This window comes from Danio rerio, chromosome 21, assembly GCF_052040795.2.
Source record: "Danio rerio strain M-AB ecotype USA chromosome 21, GRCz13ab, whole genome shotgun sequence".
NCBI lineage: Eukaryota > Metazoa > Chordata > Actinopteri > Cypriniformes > Danionidae > Danio > Danio rerio.
In genome coordinates this window covers 36,244,226-36,265,790 of record NC_141041.1, presented here as the reverse complement: position 1 = coordinate 36,265,790, position 21,565 = coordinate 36,244,226, and the positions used below count along the sequence as shown (strand labels likewise).

The window sequence follows — 21,565 nt, the reverse complement described above, 5'->3', positions numbered from 1 at the left end:
TTTCAGACCTCACTTTATACAAAACAATATACCAAATATCACATTTATTTATTTTCTTTCTTTCTTTCTTTTTTTATTTCTTTCTTTCTTTCTTTCTTTCTTTCTTTCTTTCTTTCTTTCTTTCTTTCTTTTTGTTTGTTTGTTTATTTCTTTCTTTCTTTCCCTAGAACTGTTTTAAGGGTCACTGCATCAAGCTGACACCGGACATTCTCAGGCTGGATGGCCACTGGGGTCAGTGGACCAAATTTGGTTCTTGTTCCAGAACATGTGGTGGTGGAGTTCGGTTCCGCACTCGAGAGTGTAACAACCCAGTGTGAGTGTCTGCAGAATGTTTTTGCCTCAAAAAGGAAAATAATTCATATTTAAATATGAAATATAATTATTATTTAATTAGTCAAAAATAGTTGTATCTTTAATAATGATTTGAATAAATAAAATAATAGATGATATAGATATACATTTTGACCACCCCTATAATTTTTCATAACACTGAGAATGCATGATCACGCCCTGCAGCCTGTGCGGGAAATTATTTGGTAAGCGGTTTGAAACCAGTAGATCTAGAGCACCTACAGACACCATAAGTGTTCATAGGACACTTTTCTTGTTTGACAGCTGTTTATATCTACATTTAGGTGTCAAACGTACGGCTCGTGGGCCGGATCAGGCCCGCAAATGGGTTTAATTTGACCCGCGAGAGGATTCTGTAAAGTATAAAAATGAGCTGCAATTTTTTAATAAAAGAAACCGCTGTTCCAATTGACGGCACCATAGCAATTGCAAACTGTTCATTTCATCTGATCTAGAGGCCTGAATCAGCATCTGTTTGACTGCCTTCTTAGAGAGAAAGACCACATCTCTGCCCTGCTATACCACACTGAGGTGTTCTAATGAAGAAACATAACTATTTTACATTCAATCGAATGAAAATGTATGATTTTAAAAAGGAGGCATGGCTTTTAACCACACCCCTAAAACCAGCAGTCATTGGTGCATAAGCAAATCGTACTAAATTGTACAAATGAGATCCACTGAATTAAAAAGTTACGAACTGCTGTGAGATCGTGTTGTCCTCAGGCTCCAGCTTTATGTTTTATGTTGATCGTATTAAAACATAGAAAACAATCCGAAGTTGTTTTTAAGTTATTTATTCCATGATTTTACCAGTCCGAAGCATGAAGCATGCATTTGTTTTACACAAACTAGCATACATTCAGAGTCCAAAAATATCTTAATTTTTTAAAAACAAATTCACCATATTTTAGTGAATTTGTTTTTAAAAATTAAGATATTTTTTATTAAGATATTTAAGGTAAACTTTCATTTGTTAGTTTTATTTTTACAAAAAAAAGCTACAAAAAAAAATCTTGAATTAATTGTTTCAATTAAATGTTGTAAATAAAGGGAGCTGCAAATTGACTAGTGTATTCAGCATTAAAATCCATAATGTTATAAATGGAATTCTTATGTTGTCATTATAATAGGTTCATTATAAAATTAAAAAAATTATATATATATATATATATATATATATATATATATATATAATGGATTAGTTAATATGCTTAAAGTAATGTTTTATATTAATTTTAAATAAACAAGGAAATTATTCATGGAAACTTTGTAATACAGCTTGATTTACCTTTCTTCATAATGGCCTTGGTAAAACTGTATAAACTCTGTACATTACTGGAAAAATATTTGACTACCTCAATAGTCAATCTGTAATTCGCACACTGGCTTGAATGTACCCATTCAAGTATTAGTACTCTTATAAAATAGTGCTAAATAGCAGTAAAAGTGGTTCATTGGCTCGTGGTTATAAAGGAACCACTTTAAGTGCTATATAGCATCTGTCTTTAATGGTGCTATGCAGCAAAAGAGGTTTTAGATACTCCACTCTCTTATGTTTTGCTACAGCATGAATGGGAATTTAAGCTGTTTTGAATCACTTTTATGTGTTCGTAAGGTCAAAAAGTTTTAAGTGAGGCCCTGGAAAATTTACTTATAGAGGGCAAAAAAGGTTAAGAGCCATATTTATCTTCAACACATAAACTGTATGTTAATGTCATTTTTAATTCCTTTCCCCAGCTAAAGATTTAGAGAACTTTCAAAGAACATTTTTAGGGGTTACCAGGTTTATAAAATAGCAGTGTTTCTCAACCACATTCCTAGAGGACCACCAACTCTGCAAATCTTCCATGTATTCTTAACCAAACACACCTGATTCAAATCATCAGCTCATTAGCAAAGACTGAAATACCTTAAATGGGTGTGACATCCAAAACATGCAGTGCTGGTCGTCCTCCAGGAATATGGTTTTGAACCACTGCTATATAGCATCATAAAGGGTTAGTTCACCTCAAAATGAAAATATTGTTATGAAGTACTCACCCTCATGTTGTTGAGATCCCCTGAGACCTTCGTTTTTCTACAGAACACAAATTGAGATATTTTAGATGAAGTCCAAGAGTTTCCTCGTCCTCCATAGACAGCAAGGGATGTGAGACGTTCAAAGTCCAAAAATATATAAAAAACATTATCAAAACATTCCATATGTCTTCAGGGGTTCAACTATTATTATAAAAATCTCCAAGAACACCTTTGTGCAGCCAAAAACTGTAAAATTGCTGTCTTTGGAGGATGAGAAAGCTCTCATATTTCATTTAAACAAATCTTTATTAGGATTCCAAAGATTAATAGAGGTCTTGGAGGACTAGAATGATACAAAGGTTTGTAATTAATAACAGAATTTTCATATTTGGTTAAACTAACCCTTTAAACCCTTCAAAGAACCCCTGAATAACCTATTTTGTGTGTATGTGTGTGTGTCTGTGTATGTTGTAGTCCAGCCAACGGAGGGCGCACTTGTTATGGAAACAACTATGAGTTCCAGTTATGTAACACGGAGGAGTGCGCAGAAGCCCTGGTGGACTTCAGAGAGGAGCAGTGCAAGATGTGGGACCCGCACTTTGAGCATGAAGGAAACAAACACCACTGGCTGCCCTACGAGCACTCTGAACGTGAGTGATGATCAGAAAAATGGTTTAGTTTTATTAATTTTCAAATCAATTTTCAAATTTTTTCCAGTCTAGTTTTATGCTGTCGCTGTCATCACATTTCATTTTAACACGTCCTGATGTTCGCCATATGTGTTGGAACATCATCTTTAAATGTTATCCTTCCATAAGAGTGATGAAATATTTTCCTGACCTCTGTATTTTATGTTGAAGTAAACAGGTTTTTACATTCTAGACAAAACAAGAGTGGTGTAGAAATTATTTTTACTTTACAGGCTTTACAGGGTTGACTAAGGGTGTATTCACACCTGCCACTAGAGTTTGTTTTCCCTCTTGGTGCGGTTTGTTTGGGCAGGTGTGAATGTAGCAATCGCACTTGAGTGCAAAGCAAAAGCAGACCAAAAAAGCGTACAGCTTTTAATTTCAGCTTGGCGCAAGAGTCGTGCTGACATTTTGCGCCACGCTGTTTAAATAGCAAATGCATTTGCGCTCATATGTGTGCCCATAGGCGTTCTGGTCTAAAAAAGGGAGACGTGTTGAGGCGCATTGCTGGCGCTATTTTATGAAACTATAATAGATTGTTCATTAGACCAGAACAAAGCTGGTCTAAAGTCCAGCACAGAGTGCATTAGTTGTGCGCCTTGCTTACACATTGCTTAATACAGACAGGATGTACAGCAATACGCTAATATCTTTACATATGAAAAAGAATTAAAATATTAAGAATATATAAAGGATATAATAAGGATATTATATATATATATATATATATATATATATATATATATATATATATATATATATATATATATATATATATATATATATATATATAATGGATTACAATATTACAAAACATTATTTTCTTGCCTACATAAATATAAATACCATTCTTTCATGCCTTCTTTATCTCGGGGGTCTTTTCAGTTTATTCATAAAAATTAGCTTTTGTACAATGTTATTACCATTAGTTGTATTATTTATTATATGCATATTTATAATTGTATATCAGGTTTTAGACCATATGGGGCACAGCATGTGTATTAGGATATAACTCAGTTTTTTTAACTCACTTCGTTATTATTGTTCATTTATTCGTTTACTGGAAATTAGAACTGAATTTAGAAATAGTTTTAAAAGAAATCTTTGCGCTTATCAAAAGAAATACATTTTTATAGGCTAATTGATGTCTGTGCGTACAAGAAGTTTGTCTATACGAGAGTGAAAGTAAAAGTAAATAATGAGGAGGCTCATCTCTCATTCTCACTCTGCAGATGCTCTGTTTAACTGTTTTCTCTAGTGAATCGCTCAGTTTTTCCACTTAAAAAGTCTGTCGTGTAAATAGCAAATGCGCCATGGCTCGACACAACTGGTCCTTAAAGGGAATGGGAGATGAGACTCTGATTGGTTAATTTTCAAAACACACCTATGACTCATTAAGAAAATAAGCTCAACCTTTTTAGACCATTCACCACGGGGCAAAGCGGATTTTCCCGTCCTTAAAAGAGCAAATACAGATTCCAACACGCCCTTATTGCTTTTGCGCCCTGCGCTTTGCACTTTGTGCATGGATCGTCAAAATAGAGCCCAAAGATGACAGAAAAATGATACAATGTATCATTTGTTACCCTTAGTCCGGGCAAAAATTAACCTAACCACAGATGTGAAAGCACCCTAAGAAATAGACTATTTTTGAGACTTGATTATCATTATTTTTTTATTTATTGTTTTCCTCTTACTCTTTGCACTTAAAGTATCATTTTTTATGTATTTATTTGCTAACTTTAAAAGTAGAAATTCATAAACAGTAATAGGGTTGTAACTGAACTGAAGAGCTGCTTGGAAATATTCACTAAAGCTTTGGCTCAGTCATGGAGAAGCTTCAGCCAAGCGTTGCACAGCAGCGGTTGAAAGAAAGGCACATGGAAATGTGATTAAGCAGCAATGGCATCTCCTGTTGTCCACTGAGTCTGAAATACTGCTACAGTAGAGTGAACGCAGGTAGACGCATAATCGCCACTCCTGTCTCTCTCTTACCTGCTGTGACAATTAAACAGTCTTGTTTTCACCACACACTGCAAATAATGTTGACAGTGGTCCCTTTTATTAATTATGATTATTTATGTAACAGACATTTTAAAGGGGAACTGGTAACACTTTACAATAAGGTTCATTAGTTAATGCATTTACTAACATGAACTAATCATGAACAACACATTTACAGCATTTATTAATCATAATTGAACATTTACTAATGCATTATTTACATTCAAGTCCATGCTTGTTAACATTAGATAATGCACCATGAGTTAACATGAACTAACAATGAACTACTGTATTTTCATTAACTAACGTTAACTAACATGAACTAATACAGTAGTAGATGTATTGTTCATTGTTTGTTCATGTTAGTAAATGCATTAATTAACATTAACTAATGAACCTTATTGTAAAGTGTGACCGGGGAACTATTATGCAAAAATCATGTTTATAAGGGGTTTAAACAAAGTTGTGTGGCAACAGTGTGTGAATATAGACAGCCTCCAATGGTAGAAACACTTTGATTGACATTTTCATTTTGTACATGTCATCAGAGGGGGAAAGCCCAACCCATTAGTGATCTGCTTTCCCTCATTAGAAAAAAGAGCCCTGAGTGAGAAGCAGCCATCGACCATTTGACTATTAAATCTGCCACTATGCTGACATATAGGTGTTTGTAGCTCCGCCCTCTTTTAAAAAAGAGTACAGTCTCATTTTAATTTAAAGTGACAAGTCACCAAAATGACACAATTTGGATCAAAGCCTAAAAGGGGTAGTTTCAAAGAGATATAAAACAAATATATGTGCTGTATTTTAGGCTTAAACTTTACATTCTAGGGACATCAGAGACTTATTTGACATCATTTCAAAATAGGCATAATAGGTCCCCTTCAAGGGCGGCTCTAAAATTATTTCATTTTAGAAAGATTGAAATCAATGGCAATTACTAAATCTGTCATTTAGTAATAATGAGATTCATTCGTATTTTTAGTAGGGCTGCAAGATATTAGAAAATCTGACATTGCGATATTTTGATTTTCAGCAATATATAGTGCGATATACTTTGTTATAATTTGACTTTTTGGTCACACTTTATTTTAAGGTTTAGGTCTCGGTCTAAACAAACCATTTTGTCTTTTTGCTTTAATAAACTTCTAATTTGCTCCTTATCAATAGTTATTAAGGTAGTTTGGGTATTGGATTAGGGATGTGACATAGGATCATACAGAATGTGCTTTATAAGTACTAATAAGCAGCCAATATCTCAATAACATGCATGCTAATAAGCAACGTTCGAGGTTACAGAAGTAACCCTTCGTTCCCCGAGGAGGGGAACGGAAGTGCCATAGAGTGGATTGATGAAATCCACGAAATGGGAGGATTCAGATCAGAAGCCGCTTGTCTGGAGAGTATTGAACGGGCCAATGAATGAAATTAATTGGCAGCGTAAGCTTGCGCAGGTGTGCGGCATCTGCAATTATCTCAGCATATAAGCACACCTGAAGCCAGCAGACGCCATCCTTTTAAGCTGAAGAGACTTTCAAACAGCTAAGGGACAGTCATCATGGCGACGGAGTATGGCACTTCCGTTCCCCTCCTCGGGGAACGAAGGGTTACTTCTGTAACCTCGAACGTTCCCCTTCGGTTGGGGAACTTCAGTGCCATAGAGTGGATTGATGAAATCCACGAAATGGGAGAAGTATGGAAAGCACCATAATGACTGCACCTTACCAACACCCCCGATGAGGAGATAGTCAAGCAAGCGTGACGCACCCACATCATGGGGGGCGCGGTCCTCCAACGTATCCCTGGCCCTAATTTATCCTACTTCAACAGAAGTTTTACGGATTTAGAAATATTTTTTGGGAAGTCGTGAGCATCTAAATAATTCTAGGAAATACGACAGTACGTTGGGAAGCGTGCAATCCCGATAGGGAGGACGCTGCGGAGGCCATCCGTTACCCAAGGGGGGGATAGATGGCAGAATTTACATATGGACTAGCCCTAAAAAGGGGGAGTACTCATAGCAAAAGCGTGGTTAGCGGAGAGGGAAGACACGGGTCCGCCCGGGGGGGGGACTTAACCGTGGTGGAATAAGCATATGGGATCGCCTAGTGGGGATCACGCATAGCAGGCACCTATACCCAAAACGCGGGCTGACCAGCGGGCAGACCTACAACGTAGTGGGCCAGCAAGTGACTCCTCCGCTGAGTCAGTGCTGGGGGCCACGGAGGAATCTGCAGGGCTCACCTGACGGGGAACTTTACTGACAGATAAAAAGGCGCACGTACCTCCGTGTTAGGGAGAATGGCACAGCAAGCGTGTTTCAACACCCTACCGAGTTGTCTCCTCAATCACCAAAGGGTTACCTAATACCCTTGAGGAAACTGGCTCCACTCGCAGATTGTAAAACCTTGCAAATGTGTTGGGTGTCGCCCAGCCCGCAGCTCTACAGATGTCTGTTAGAGAGGCGCCGCGTGCACGCGCCCAAGAGGATGCAACGCTCCGAGTGGAGTGTGCACGTACTCCCGGGGGACACGGCTGACCTCGACTCGAATAAGCGAGTGAAATGGCATCCACAATCCAGTGGGATAATCTTTGTTTCGATACGGCACTTCCCTGCTGCCGACCGCCATAACAGACAAAGAGCTGCTCAGATGATCTAAAATTCTGAGTACGGTCCACATAAATGCGCAGAGCGCGAACTGGACAAAGTAAAGAAAGGGCTGGGTCTGCCTCCTCCGGGGGCAGCGCTTGCAGGTTCACTACCTGATCTCTAAAGGGGGTGGTAGGAACCTTGGGCACATAACCGGGGCGGGGTCTCAGGATGACGTGAGAGTAACCCGGCCCGAATTCCAGGCACGAGTCACTGACCGAAAATGCCTCCAGGTCCCCGACCCTCTTGATGGAGGCCAACGCAACCAGCAGAGCTGTCTTCAGGGACAGAAATCTTAGAGATACTGATTCGAGTGGCTCAAAGGGATCGGATCGCAGACTCATGAGAACGAGGGCGAGATCCCAAGAGGGCATGAGAGGGGGGCGAGATGGATTAATTCGCCTAGCACCCCTAAGGAACTGGATGATCAGGTTATGCTTTCCCACGGTGCCGCCAGCTACCGCGCTATGATAAGCGGAGATGGCGGCCACGTAAACCTTGAGAGTGGAGGGCGACAGCCTGCTGTCCAACTTCTCTTGAAGGAAAGAGAGCACAACACTAATCTGGCAATTTCGGGGGTCTTCTCTGCGAGAGACGCACCATTCAGTGAATAGACTCCACTTCAGGGCGTAGGCGCGCCTCGTGGAGGGGGCTCTAGCCTGAGTAATGGTATTAACCACCGCAGTCGGTAGGTTACCTAAGTCTTCCTCGCATCTAGGGACCACACGTGGACGTTCCAAAGATCGGGGCGAGGGTGCCAGATGGTGCCCTGTCCCTGAGAGAGTAGGTCCTCTCTCAAAGGGATCCGCCAGGGGAGGGCCGTCGCGAGGAGTGAGAGCTCTGATATCCAGGTCCGGTTGGGCCAAAGGGGCGCAACTAGCAGAACCTGTTCCTCGTCCTCCCTGACCTTGCACAGAAACTGCGCGAGCAGGCTCACTGGGGGAAACGCATACTTGCGCATGCCCCGAGGCCAGCTGTGGGCCAGTGCATCCGTGCCGAGAGAGCCCTCGGTCAGGGAAAAAAACAACTGGCAGTGAGCGTTCTTGGGGGAAGCAAACAGATCGATCTGGGCCTCCCCGAATCACGCCCATATCAGCTGAACAGACTCGGGGTGGAGTCTCCATTCTCCAGGGCGTAACAGCTGTCGTGAGAGCGCATCGGCTGCACGATTGAGCGTGCCTGGAACGTGAATGGCGCGCAGCGATTTCAGCCGCGGGTGACTCCAGAGGAGCAGACGGCGGGCGAGCTGAGACATGCGGCGAGAGCGCATACCCCCCATGCGGTTGATATATGCCGCTGCCGCCATACTGTCCGTCCTGACCAGCACGTGTTGCCGCTCCAGCACCGGTAAAAAGCGGTGGAGAGCGAGGAACACTGCCAACAGCTCTAGGCGATTGATATGCCAATGCAGCTGGGCACCCTTCCACAGGCCCGCAGCCGCATGCCCGCGACACACGGCCCCCCAACCCGTGTTGGAAGCGTCTGTTGAGACAACAACATGGCTGGACGCCTGTCCTAGAGGCACACCGGCCTGTAGGAACGAGGGGTCGTTCCAAGGGCTGAGGGCGCGGCGACACAGCGCAGTAACCGAGACCCGGTGTGTGCCCGCGTGCCATGCGCGTCTGGGGACCCGATCGTGAAGCCAGTGCTGAAGTGGTCTCATATGGAGCAATCCGAGCGGCGTGACGGCGGCTGCGGATGCCATATGCCCCAGGAGCCTCAGAAAGAACTTCAGTGGGACCACTAGTTTGCTGTCGAGCTCCCTCAGACAGTTCAGCAACAGGCGAGCGCGTTCCTCGGAGAGGTGCGCTACCATCGTGATCGAGTCCAGCTCCATCCCGAGAAAAGAAATCCTCTGCACGGGGGCGAGTTTGCTCTTTTCTCGGTTGACCTGAAGCCCCAGTAGGCGGAGATGCCGAAGCACCTTGTCCCTGTGCATAAACAATTGCTCCCGCGAGTGGGCTAAAATCAGCCAGTCGTCGAGATAATTGAGTATGCGAATGCCCGCGAGCCGAAGGGGCGCTAGGGCACCCTCCGCGAGTTTGGTGAAGACCCGCGGAGACAGAGAGAGCCCGAAGGGGAAGACCTTGTACTGCCACGCTCGACCCTCGAACGCAAACCGCAGAAATTGGCGGTGGCGTGGAAGAATGGAGACATGGAAATACGCGTCCTTCAGGTCTATGGCTGCAAACCAATCCTGAGGACGAACGCATTGGAGAATGCGCCTCTGCGTGAGCATTCTGAACGGCAGCCTGTGCAGACAGCGGTTCAAAACGCGCAGATCTAGGATTGGCCGTGACCCACCGCTCTTTTTGGGTACGATGAAGTATGGGCTGTAAAACCCACTCTCCATCTCGGCTGGAGGAACCGGCTCGATTGCACCCTTCGCCAGGAGGGCTGCAATCTCCTCTCGCAAGACAGGGGTGGACAGGGGGTTGACCCTGGAGAAATACACGCCCGTAAACTTGGGGGGCCGTTTCGCGAACTGAATCGCGTAACCGAGTCTGATTGTGCGTATGAGCCACCGCGAGGGGCTGGCCCGCTCTATCCAGGCAGGCAGAGCCCTCGCTAATGGAGTCATCGCTACAATCGCTGACGTACCAGCGGTGGGGCAGCGCGGAGTGGGTGTGCTGATCCGGGAAGCACGAGGGTCCCGCAGAAGAGCTGGAGGAGAGCGATTCGCTCTGGCTCCGCACCCTGACTCCGGAGAGGGGGCTGGAGGGCTGAGGGAAGGGAGACCGTCCCCCCAGCGCTCGTGAGCCACTGACGAAGCACGTAGAGTCTGCGAGCCGGAAGGCAGCGCGTCCCGGACTGGCAGAACTCGTGCAGTCACATCCGGGGAAGGGAAAAAGTGCTCTTTTACTGATGTTTTGGTGGCACTGAAAAGTACCGTTGTTATCGGGGCCCCGCCCTCCAGCGGGAAAGAGCAAGTTTCCTCTTCTCCGGATGGCCTGTCTCAGGGACGCTTCGCGGTCCGTTTACCGGACTTAACGGCGCCCTGGGCAGGAGGGGCTGCCTGCTTTCGAGGTGTACGCCGCGCCCGCTTGGCCGGAGGCGCAGGCGGGGGCGGGGCAGCACTCGTTGGCGGGCGCCCTCGGCGAGGAACAGCGGAGGTGGATGGCTCGGCGGGCGGAGCGGGCTTACGGCCACGCCGATAGATGACATTGCCCATCGCATTCGACTGCTCTTTCACCGCCTTGAATTCCTGGGTGAATTCACCGACGGTGTCACCGAACAGGCCAGCCTGGGATATGGGCGAGTCAAGAAAGCGAACTTTGTCAACATCGCGCATATCGGCCAGGTTTAGCCAGAGGTGGCGTTCCTGAACCACAAGTGTGGACATCGTCCTCCCCAGCGCACACGCGGCGGACTTAGTAGTCCGAAGAGCATAGTCGGTCGCGGTGCGCAGCTCATGTAATAAGCTTGGGTTGGACCCGCCCTCGTGCAGCTCGGCCAGCGCCTGCGCTTGGTAGCGCTGGTAGGTGGCCATCGCGTGCAAAGCAGAAGCAGCCTGGCCCGCAGCCTTATAAGCTCTGGCTCCGAGGGAGGCAGACAACCTACAGGCTTTGGACGGGAGGCGGGGCAAACCCCACCACGTAGAGGCGCCGCGCGGACAAAGATTGACCGCGATAGCGCGCTCCACTGACGGGATCGCCTCATACCCCCTGGCAGCTCCGCCGTCAAGGGCGGTGAGGGCGGAGGCACACGCAGCACGGGCAGAGAAAGGTGCCCTCCAAGACTGCGTGAGCCTACTGTGCACTTCCGGGAAGAAGGGGACGAGAGGCTTCGAAGGCTTCGCCTTCTGGTCCTCTACGTAGCACCCATCTAGTCGGTCCGGCCGCGGAGCTGGGGGATAAACCATCTCCAACCCCACGGCCGAAGCAGCCCGGGAAAGCACGGCTAACATGTCCGCTTCAGGATCCGATTTGACAGCGCTCACCTGCCCGAAGGGGGCGAGCGGGTCCGGATCTTCGTCGGACAGTGAAAGCCCACCCTCCGATGCCGCGGAGGACATCTGATCTCCGGTGTCAGCGAGTGTGAGAGCTACCATCTGGTTAGACGGATCACTCCCACTACCCGAAGCTTGGATGGAGCGCCGTGAGGAGCGAGAGGTGCGCGAGCCCGTGGGCGGCGGATTATCTCCCGCTGAAACCCTCAGATCTGCCCGAGCGCCCGCTGCTTTTTTAGAACAGGAGGCAACTGGGGTGGCTCGCTCTCTTGCGAAAGTTAGCCGCGATCTTAGCTGTGCAACGGTCATGGCATCGCAATGACGACATGAACCGCCCGCGAGCACCGCATTAACATGCTGGACCCCCAAACATGCAATGCAGTGATCGTGTCCATCATCCGGAGCCAGGAAACCCCCGCATCCAGAAACGCACAGTCGGAGCGCCATCCTGAAAAGGACGTGCTGCACGACTGTGTTGCTCTTTTAGGAAAGTTTGCAACAATACGCACCGCTCTCGAGGACCGGACCCAAAGAACCGCAGGCAAGGGAGAAACCCAGCTCGACCGTCTGCCACCGCGAAGACCCACTCTGGACCGGGAGACACACTCGTTCGCTCTGAAGTGCTGATCAGCAAGAGGAACCCTCATCGACTCACTCAGAAAGGATCTGAAGCGAAAAGGATGGCGTCTGCTGGCTTCAGGTGTGCTTATATGCTGAGATAATTGCAGATGCCGCACACCTGCGCAAGCTTACGCTGCCAATTAATTTCATTCATTGGCCCGTTCAATACTCTCCAGACAAGCGGCTTCTGATCTGAATCCTCCCATTTCGTGGATTTCATCAATCCACTCTATGGCACTGAAGTTCCCCAACCGAAGGGGAACTAGTTATTAGTGAGAATTGGTCCCTAAAGTGTTACCGAATGTATTAATTTTGATTGATGGGGTTGACTCTGTAGGGGAGTGAATCATGCATAACTTAATAAAAAAAACTACAAGTATAGATTAATGCAACAAAGCATAGATAAAAGTGAAATAAGCACTGCATGCATTATGGTGTTATATATGTAAATGTAAAATTTACCCTGCAGGGTAAACTTAACATTGCATATCTTTGTGATGTGACTACTGAGGATGCACACATTGCAAAATCGATGCTGATACGATATATTGTGCAGCCTTCATTTGTAGATAAATTGAGCTTGCAGAATCATTTTTAAAATAAGTTTATTTATTTATTTACTTTCTTTACTTACACGGCTTTCTGGAAAAAATTTATCCTGATTAGTCAATCATTTCAAGGCATGTTGTTCCCAGAATCATCCTGACCATTAATGAATACGTTAAATTACCATGTTTATAGGCTATCTATCTATCTATCTATCTATCTATCTATCTATCTATCTATCTGTCTGTCTGTCTGTCTGTCTGTCTGTCTGTCTGTCTGTCTGTCTGTCTGTCTGTCTGTCTGTCTGTCTGTCTGTCTGCCTGCCTGCCTGCCTGCCTGCCTGCCTATCTATCTATCTATCTATCTATCTATCTATCTATCTATCTATCTATCTATCTATCTATCTATCTATCTATCTATCTATCTATCTATCTATCTATCTATCTATCTATCTATCTATCTATCTATCTATCTATCTATCATCTGTCTGTCTGTCTGTCTGTCTGTCTGTCTGTCTATCTATCTATCTATCTATCTTTCTGTCTGTCTGTCTGTCTGTCTGTCTGTCTGTCTATCTATCTATCTATCTATCTATCATCTATCTATCTATCTGTCTATATGTCTATTCATCCATCCATCCATGATATTATTTGCATTGCCATTTTATTTAAAATGTAGTCAAACATTTCTACAGTATGTAATTAAATATTTATGCAATTAATATAATTTTAACATTTAGAAGATTGCAGCTCAAGTGAAACATTTCACTGTCTTCCGAGTGAACCGAAGGTCCATTCTGAATAGATAGTGAAAATAAAAAGGGATAACAGACCTCATTTTCAGCTAGGCTAAGAGAAATACCACTAGTTAGCTAACGTTTTTTTTTTCCAAACACCCGTTTTAGCTGCTATTTATCAAACTTAAGTTAATGCACTGATTCTTTTACTATATTAGACCTGTCAAGATACTGAATTTCGTTACTGAAATTTATAAAAACCATAAATTTCCCGCTAACATTTAAGCACCGTTGAACGCTACACTGTTCGTGTATCTGTGTTTGCACTCAGTGAGGTGCGGTGAACTGACGACATTCATAGCCAATCACAGTCATTTATGTTGAGCACTGGTGAATACTATGGCAAATCAGGGGTGTTTAAGAACACACTCAGTGGCGTTTAAATGTTAGCAGTAAACTTCAGTACCGGGACAACACTATTACAGACAACACAAGGGTGTGCTACAAATGACTGCATTGTTTTATCGCTTACCAGGTTACATAGGCTGAAGCAAGCAGGGAAGTCCTCACTGTGCTGTCGTGTTTTAAAATGGTGGCCTCGTGAAATAAGCGTATAGGTGAATTGGATTAACTAAAATGGCAATGTGTGTGTGTCTGTGAATGAGAGTGTATGGGTGTTTCCCAGTACTGGGTTGCTGTGGAAGGGCATCCACTGCATAAAACATATGCCGGAATAGTTGGCGGTTCATTCCGCTGTGACGAACCTTGATAAAATAAGGGTTAAAGCTGAAGGAAAATGAATGAATGAATAAAATATAGCAATTGCAGTGTTTTTGTCGTTTAATCATCTAATGTGCAAACCGTTACCTTTATGAGTTTGTCTGTTTATTTTGTCCAGCTGATGAAAGATGTCAACTGTACTGCCAGTCAAAAGAGACCGGAGACGTGGTGTCCATGAAGAGGATGGTGCACGATGGCACTCGCTGTTCCTACAAAGACCCCTACAGCGTGTGTGTGCGTGGAGAGTGTGAGGTAAAGGTTATTCAAACACACCCATCCCTCCAGTTCATCCTCCAAAATGCCATAGAATGAATAATATCAGGCCTAATCAGACTTCTTTCCACTTCTCACTGCCAGGTACGGTGTTGATTTACTAAAATCGAAAGGCCTGTGTTTTGATTTGTTCTGTTATGGCTGGAAAACATGACTGCGAAATTTGATTGACGAACTACATGCCGTGTTTTGCTACTGGAACTAAAAGATAAAGTGCATTCCAGGATGTATTGCTTTTTAATCTGAGAGGGATATGAATGTCTGGAAAACCATGGGTCTGAAAGTGAATTGGCACTCAGCAAGGGAAAGATTGTTTCCATGCAGTTGTGTGCGTAAGAGTGTTTCCTAGGTGAACGTCTTACATTTATATTGATGTGTATTGTTTTTAATGCCAAATAGAGATACTGGTAGGGATTCGGATTGAGAAATGTTATACTAAAGGTGCTGTTTGTAAGGTTTTGACTCTTCTAAATAATAAAATATACCATGTTTGCAGATATTTAAGAAACGTGCTAAGTAAACGTACTTGTTTATCTGAAAAACAATACTAAAGTGAGTTATTCTTATTTGAAAATGTGTGTTCCATGTCGGAATATTCGACTTTGTTTTGGTGTGTGTAACTCTGACCACTGCCAGCTTACCCAGTCTTGAAGTATTGAAGACAGCCGAAAAATGCAAACACCTAAAAATATGCAGAGTTCTAAATATCCACATGATGATTTGAAAATATACATATTACAAGTATAACATACAATTATTAGCTTGTATGTAATTTGCTTGACAGTTTTTGACAACTAGTTTAATATTTTTGTATGTAATGGCTCAAGTAATGAAATACGGACTATTACATAAAATGTGGAATGACTATTCAGTTTTCACAAGTTTAGTTCATTTTGACTGACATAAGCAAATGATAATGTTATAAAACAGCAGAGAGTTGTAAGAAAGCATGTCCAAAAGCATTTGCAATTTTTTGGAAGGAATGAGAAACTGCTACTATCATGTGCACAAATGACTAATTGTTTTGAGAAATACAATAACTGTTGTGCAAATGTAAATACTGTTGTGAGAAATGCACCAAAGCCACTGAGAAAAACAAAATTGCACAAATAAAATCGTACATATTCATATGAATTAGCCACTAAATCAAAAAGTTAAGAATTACCTTGAGAACTTGTTGAAGAAACATGTTAATGACCTGTAATATTTTATTAATAGAATTTGTAATTTTATGAATATTTTACAAAAAACAGTGCGTGAAAATGTTAAATGTTCTGCAGTTTAGCATTAAGAGAGTTGTTATTTTGAGCAGATTTTACTAGAAAAATACTTAATTGTTAGCAACAATATGTAAACGCTTTTATAAATGTTTTGTAAGGCGGCACAGTGGTTCAGTGGTAAGCACTGTAATGTTACAACAATAAGGTCACTGATTCGAGTCCCGGCTACACCAGTTGGCATTTCTGTGTGGAGTTTGCACATTCTCCCCGTCTTCGTGTGGGTTTTTTTTTTCCAGGTGCTCAGATTTTCCCCACAGTCTAAAAACATGTGCTATAGGTGAATTGGATGAACTACATTGGTTGTAGTGTATAAGTGTGCGAGAGTGTGTTTCCCAGTAATGAGTTGCTGCTGGACGGGCATCTGCTGCATAAAACATATTCCAGAGTAGTTGGCGGTTCATTGCGCTGTGACAACTTCTGATAAATAAGAGACTAAGCCAAAATAAATGAACACATTTTGTAATTGTTATATTTATTAGATTGTTAAGATTCCATAACTATTTTTAGACCTTTATCGTAACCCATGAATAGAGAAGTCACATGTGGTCTAAGAGAGCAATCTCTCCACTTGTGTTAATTAATTTGAAAGTCAGAAAGATGTAATCCTAAAACATCAATGATCAAGCCATGTTTTTTTTTTAATTTCTCTGCTCTTGGTCTTGATGTGCTCAACTTTGCACTCACATCTGCACTTATAGGATTCTCGATGTCATGCTCATTTGACCTGTTTAGTAAATCTGTCTTTAAGTTCCAGCAAAGAAGGTTGTATAAAACAGCACTTCTGTGAATCTGCTCAGCTTATCTAAGATCAGCCCTTAGGCTGGATCTATGTCTCTGTATCTTCTTGGTTCTCTTAAATCCTGCTCTCTGCACAGAAAGTGGGCTGTGACAACGTTATCGCCTCGGAGCTGGAGGATGATAAGTGTGGTGTGTGTGGAGGAGACAACTCCACCTGCAAGATTGTCAAAGGAAACTTCACCCGCAGTACCAGGAAACCAGGTGAGATTTTGCCAACTTTGCAAACTCAATGAGCATGTCTGCATACATGACCTTTGCAGTTTACTCACAAACAGGAGCATCACTAAAGGGCAGAAAGAAGTGATGATTCTATGGCCCTTGGCAATTTTAATTAGATTAGATATTTTTTAGATTAGATTCAACTTTATTGTCATTACACATGTACAAGTACAATGCAACGAAATGCATTTGAGTTTCAACCTCAAAGAACCAGGGCCTGTACCGTGTGCCTGAATACCCAGACTACCCCCTTAGAAATTTCTAAAAACTCTGAAATCAAAAATTATTTTCTAGACAAGTAAAAAATATTGAACAAAAAATGCCAAAATTACAATATACACTCACCGGTCACTTTATTGGGAACACCTGCCCAACTGCTTGTTAATGCACATTTCTAATGAGCCAATCACATGTAGACATGATCAAGACAATCTGCTGCAGTTCAAACCAGGATCAGAATGGGGAAGAAAGGTGGTCTTAGTGACTTTGGGTGTGGCATGGTGGTTGGTGCCAGACAGGCTGGTCTGAGTATTTCAGAAACTGCTGATCTACTGGGATTTTCACAGACCACCCTCTCTAGGGTTTGCAGAGGCGGATGGGCTACAGCAGCAGAAGATCACACAGGGTGCCATTCCTGTCATCTAAAAGCAGGCAACTGAGGCTACAATTCACACAAGCTTTCCAAAATCCGACAATAGAAGATTGGAAAAACGTTTCTTGGTCTGATGAGTCTCGATTTCTGCTGTGAAATTTGCATGGTAGCGTCAGACTTTGTTGTCAATAACATGAAAGCAAGGATCCATCCTACCTTGTATCAACACTTCAGGCTGGCGGTAGTGGTGTAATGGTGTGGGCGATATTTTCTTGGCACACTTTGGGCCATGATCACTAATTGACCATTGTGTCAATGCCACAGCCTACCTGACCATGTCCATCCCTTTATGAGCACAGTGTACCCATCTTTTGATGGCTACTTCCAGCAGGATAACGCGACATGTCATAAAGCATGAATCATCTCAGACTGGTTTCTTAAACATGTCAAAGAGTTCACTGTACTTAAATGGCCTCCACATTCACCAGATCTTGATCCAATAGAGCACCTTTGGGATGTGGTGGAACAAATCAAATGGTGCTGACAAATCTGCAGCATCTGTGTGATGCTATCATGTCAATATGGACCAAAATCTTTAAGGAATATTTTCAGTACCTTGTTGAAACTATGCCACAAACGATTAAGGCAGTTCTAAAGGCAAAATGGGTCAACCTGGTACCAGTAAGGTGTACCTAATAAAGTGACCAGTGAGTGTATTCAAATGACGTGAAACTTTATAATTGTAAGCCCTCTGGTCCTAATTCTTGAACTCCAGCATGGGACGCAGGTGCATTCACAAGGATGCTGAAAACCATCTTAGTCATGGCACTAGTATAACCCCACTGATTCAACTTGGGCCGTGATGAATGGGTTAGGAACCAGAAAATTTCTTAAAGGGACAGTTTGCCTAAAAATAAACTTTTTAAAACTGAAAATCATTTACTCACCCTTTACTTGTTCCTAATTTGACCTTTCTTCTGTTGAAAACAAAATAAAATAATTTGAAGAATGCTGAAAACCTGTAACCCCTGCCTTATGGTGACCTACTGTGGAATTCTATGATTACAGGTTTTCAGCTTTCTTCAATGTATATCATTCAGTGTTTGACAAAAGAAAAAAAAAACTTTTGAAGATTTCTAAACCACTTTTGAGTGAGTAAAAAGTGAGTGCATTTCATTTTTTGGTTGAACCATTCCCTCTTTCTAGCTGGGCTCAAATACAGTCATCCTCTCAATCCAAACTGGGTAATGGCACCAACACAAGGTTCTACTTGCAATTACATTTAAATGCACCTTAATAGTCTGACCATAAGTGGATGCTGGCATGATTGTGATTAAAATTTACCACATGTAAATACAGCCTTTAATCTCAGTCTCTGATGTACCTGCTGACATCAGGGGTGAGAGGATTACCTGCACAGCTCTTACTAGCAGGTCTCTAATACACCCCTCAATCTCAGGTGCTGTTTTTGTTTGAAAATGCATATTTGTTAAGGTGCATGGTGTTCTCTCTACTCCAGCATCTTCAACCTATGAAAACTGTTATGACTACTCAAATGAGGTCATTTTAAGATTGGAAATGCTGGTGTTCCAGTTCAGTGTAGACAGACTGAAATAGACATGTTTCGCTAGATTGGTCTTCTGGACTATTGGGTATTGTTCCCTGATTCATCAACCTCCGACCATTACTACTACCATGACCATAACACAAACAGTAGACTCCTAATACAAAATATGACCATTGAGTGTGAATGGTCAGGTTTCCTCGTTTTAGGCTGTATAGTATGAATGGAGATCATTTTTGAACCACAGTAAAAACAGCAGTCTGGATGAGGAGCATCTTTATTCTAAAATGTTGTTTTAAAAAAAGTAAATGCACTAGTGCAGTGGTTCTCAGACTTTTTTCACCAATTACTACCTCAGAAAAAAAATTGTCTCTCCAAGTACCGCCATAATGAGCAGTATTGAAAAACAGTAGCTTAGTAGGCCTAATTAAGCATCTACAGCACAGTTAAAAAAAAGGCAGATTAATTCCTATTAAGTATATGTATAATTGTCAGCCACTTCAAACATTATAGTTTGAACATTAACATCAACGTTTAAATTAAAATGTGCTTTTAAAAGTTAATTAAAAAATGGTGCTGTTCTTAAAAAGCAAAAAGAAAACTGCTGTACTTTAATGTAAAGTATTAACATACAGTAGCAGCCCATTCATTAAAACCTGGACATTCATTAATTCATTTTCTTTTCGGCTTAGTCCCTTTATTAATCTGGGGTTGCCACAGCGTAATAAACCACCAACTTATCCAGCAAATGTTTTTACACAGTGGATGCCCTTCCATCCGCAACCCATCACTGGGAAACACTCACACACTCTCCTTCACACACATACTCTACGGACAATTTTAGCATGCCCAATTCACCTGTCCCACATGTCTTTGGACTTTTGGGAGAAACCAATGCATCTGGAGGAAACCCACGCGAACACGGAGAACATGCAAACTCCACACAGAAATGCCAACTGACCCAGCCGAGGCTCGAACCAGCCGTCTTCTTGCTGTGAGGCGACAGCACTACCTACTGCACCACCGCGTTGCCCATGTCATATTCATATTTATAAAAGTTTTGATACATTTTGAAATATATGTTGCATGTACATATAACATATTTGTAAAACTTTTTGAAATCTAAACATTAACTTGTATGTAGATTGCTAGGGAACCCGTTTTTCTCAGACAATGTCAAGCTGACCAAGCATTGCTGCAGTCTGATACAAGTTTTGTTAAGGAAGAAAATTTAAAAGCACTGCAGTATTTGAGTGTTCTGTGTTTGTCTGAACTAATAAGTCTAACAAAATTATATTCCATACAAAATATGAAGCTGATTGGTCGGTTCTTGTAACGTGACTCGCGGTGCAGCATTCTGAAAAGTAAAAGTGTTTTCAACTGGGTACGTCTAGAATACGTGAGCATGTCGCGCTGCTTACGCCTTCATCATAAATAATGAACTTGCATGTGGAAAAGACACAATATGTGAACAGCAGCCATCATTTGTGATCTACAGAAGTCGTTCTTCTTGGACAGACATCCTGGAATCACCTGATTTGTTGACAAATGGGTTGCGGATCCATTCGTTGGCAGTTCTTACTCATTTTGCTAGCCTGTGGGTTAAATTTTGGCGCTCAGGTGGTTGAATTTTTTTAAAATAATATATTATTCAAAATAAAACATTGTTCAGACTCAGTTAATAAATAAAACAAAACAAAAAAATTATGTTTTTTTTTTTGTACAGCCCGGTACCGATTGATCCACAGTGGTTGGGAACCACTGCTCTAGTACATATCTGCTCTGCCTCTTTCTCTAGTTCTGTGTCAATTAGATTGATTTTTAGCAGTTGATGACACGATGCACTAAAGCAGAGGTCGGAAACCTTTTTTCAGCAAAGAGCCATTTCCACATTACAGATTTAAACCAAACCGTTATGTCCATGCACAACTCAAAAATAAACAAATATAAGTCTATTAATAAAAATCTATATAATTAATAGAACAATTAATTAATAGAATTTTTAAAAAATAAAATTTATAGAATTTTTTCTTTTCACAATCATCACTTATGAATGTTGTGTGAATTTACATGCACAAGGTTAGCATAAAAATATAAGTTGTTTGCCCTCTATTGGTGTCACGATTCATGTTTATCCACAGTGCCGCACACGTGGATTAGTTGAAACATCCTTTTATTGTAAATAATTTCTTATTCATCTTGCTGTAAAAAAAATTAAATAAAAATTACAGTTAAAAGGAATTATATTTGTATTTTCACAACTTTCGGATTTCTATTGGCAGTTATAGTTTTTTAAACGGCAAAATATTATTAAAGAGAGCCAGCTGGAGAGCCACATATTTTTATTCAAAGAGCCACATGTGGCACGTGAGCCATAGGTTTCCTACCACTGAACTAAAGTAAACGTTCTAAGCACAGCGCTTTGATCGTAGGCTTTAGAGAACAAACAATGCTGATGACATCGGTGTTATCGTACGAATTAAATAATTAA

The 21,565-nt window shown here is 42.2% G+C and overlaps 1 protein-coding gene across 2 annotated transcripts in view; it reads left to right on the top strand.

Moving 5' to 3' along the window:
* Window positions 1-21,565, top strand: part of adamts2a (ADAM metallopeptidase with thrombospondin type 1 motif, 2a) — a 172,449-nt gene that overhangs the window by 130,742 nt on the left and 20,142 nt on the right. Inside the window, exons 11-14 of one of the 2 annotated variants that reach the window (XR_015520379.1) lie at window positions 168-313; window positions 2,848-3,023; window positions 14,467-15,877; window positions 15,944-16,900. Coding sequence is in view for 1 of the 2 variants with exons in the window: in XM_087301409.1 (XP_087157535.1) it covers window positions 168-313; window positions 2,848-3,023; window positions 14,467-14,600; window positions 16,777-16,900 (580 nt within the window). In the remaining variant the exon portion in view is untranslated. The remainder of the gene's footprint in view (window positions 1-167; window positions 314-2,847; window positions 3,024-14,466; window positions 15,878-15,943; window positions 16,901-21,565) is intronic. The other variant, XM_087301409.1, reaches the window with a different exon arrangement.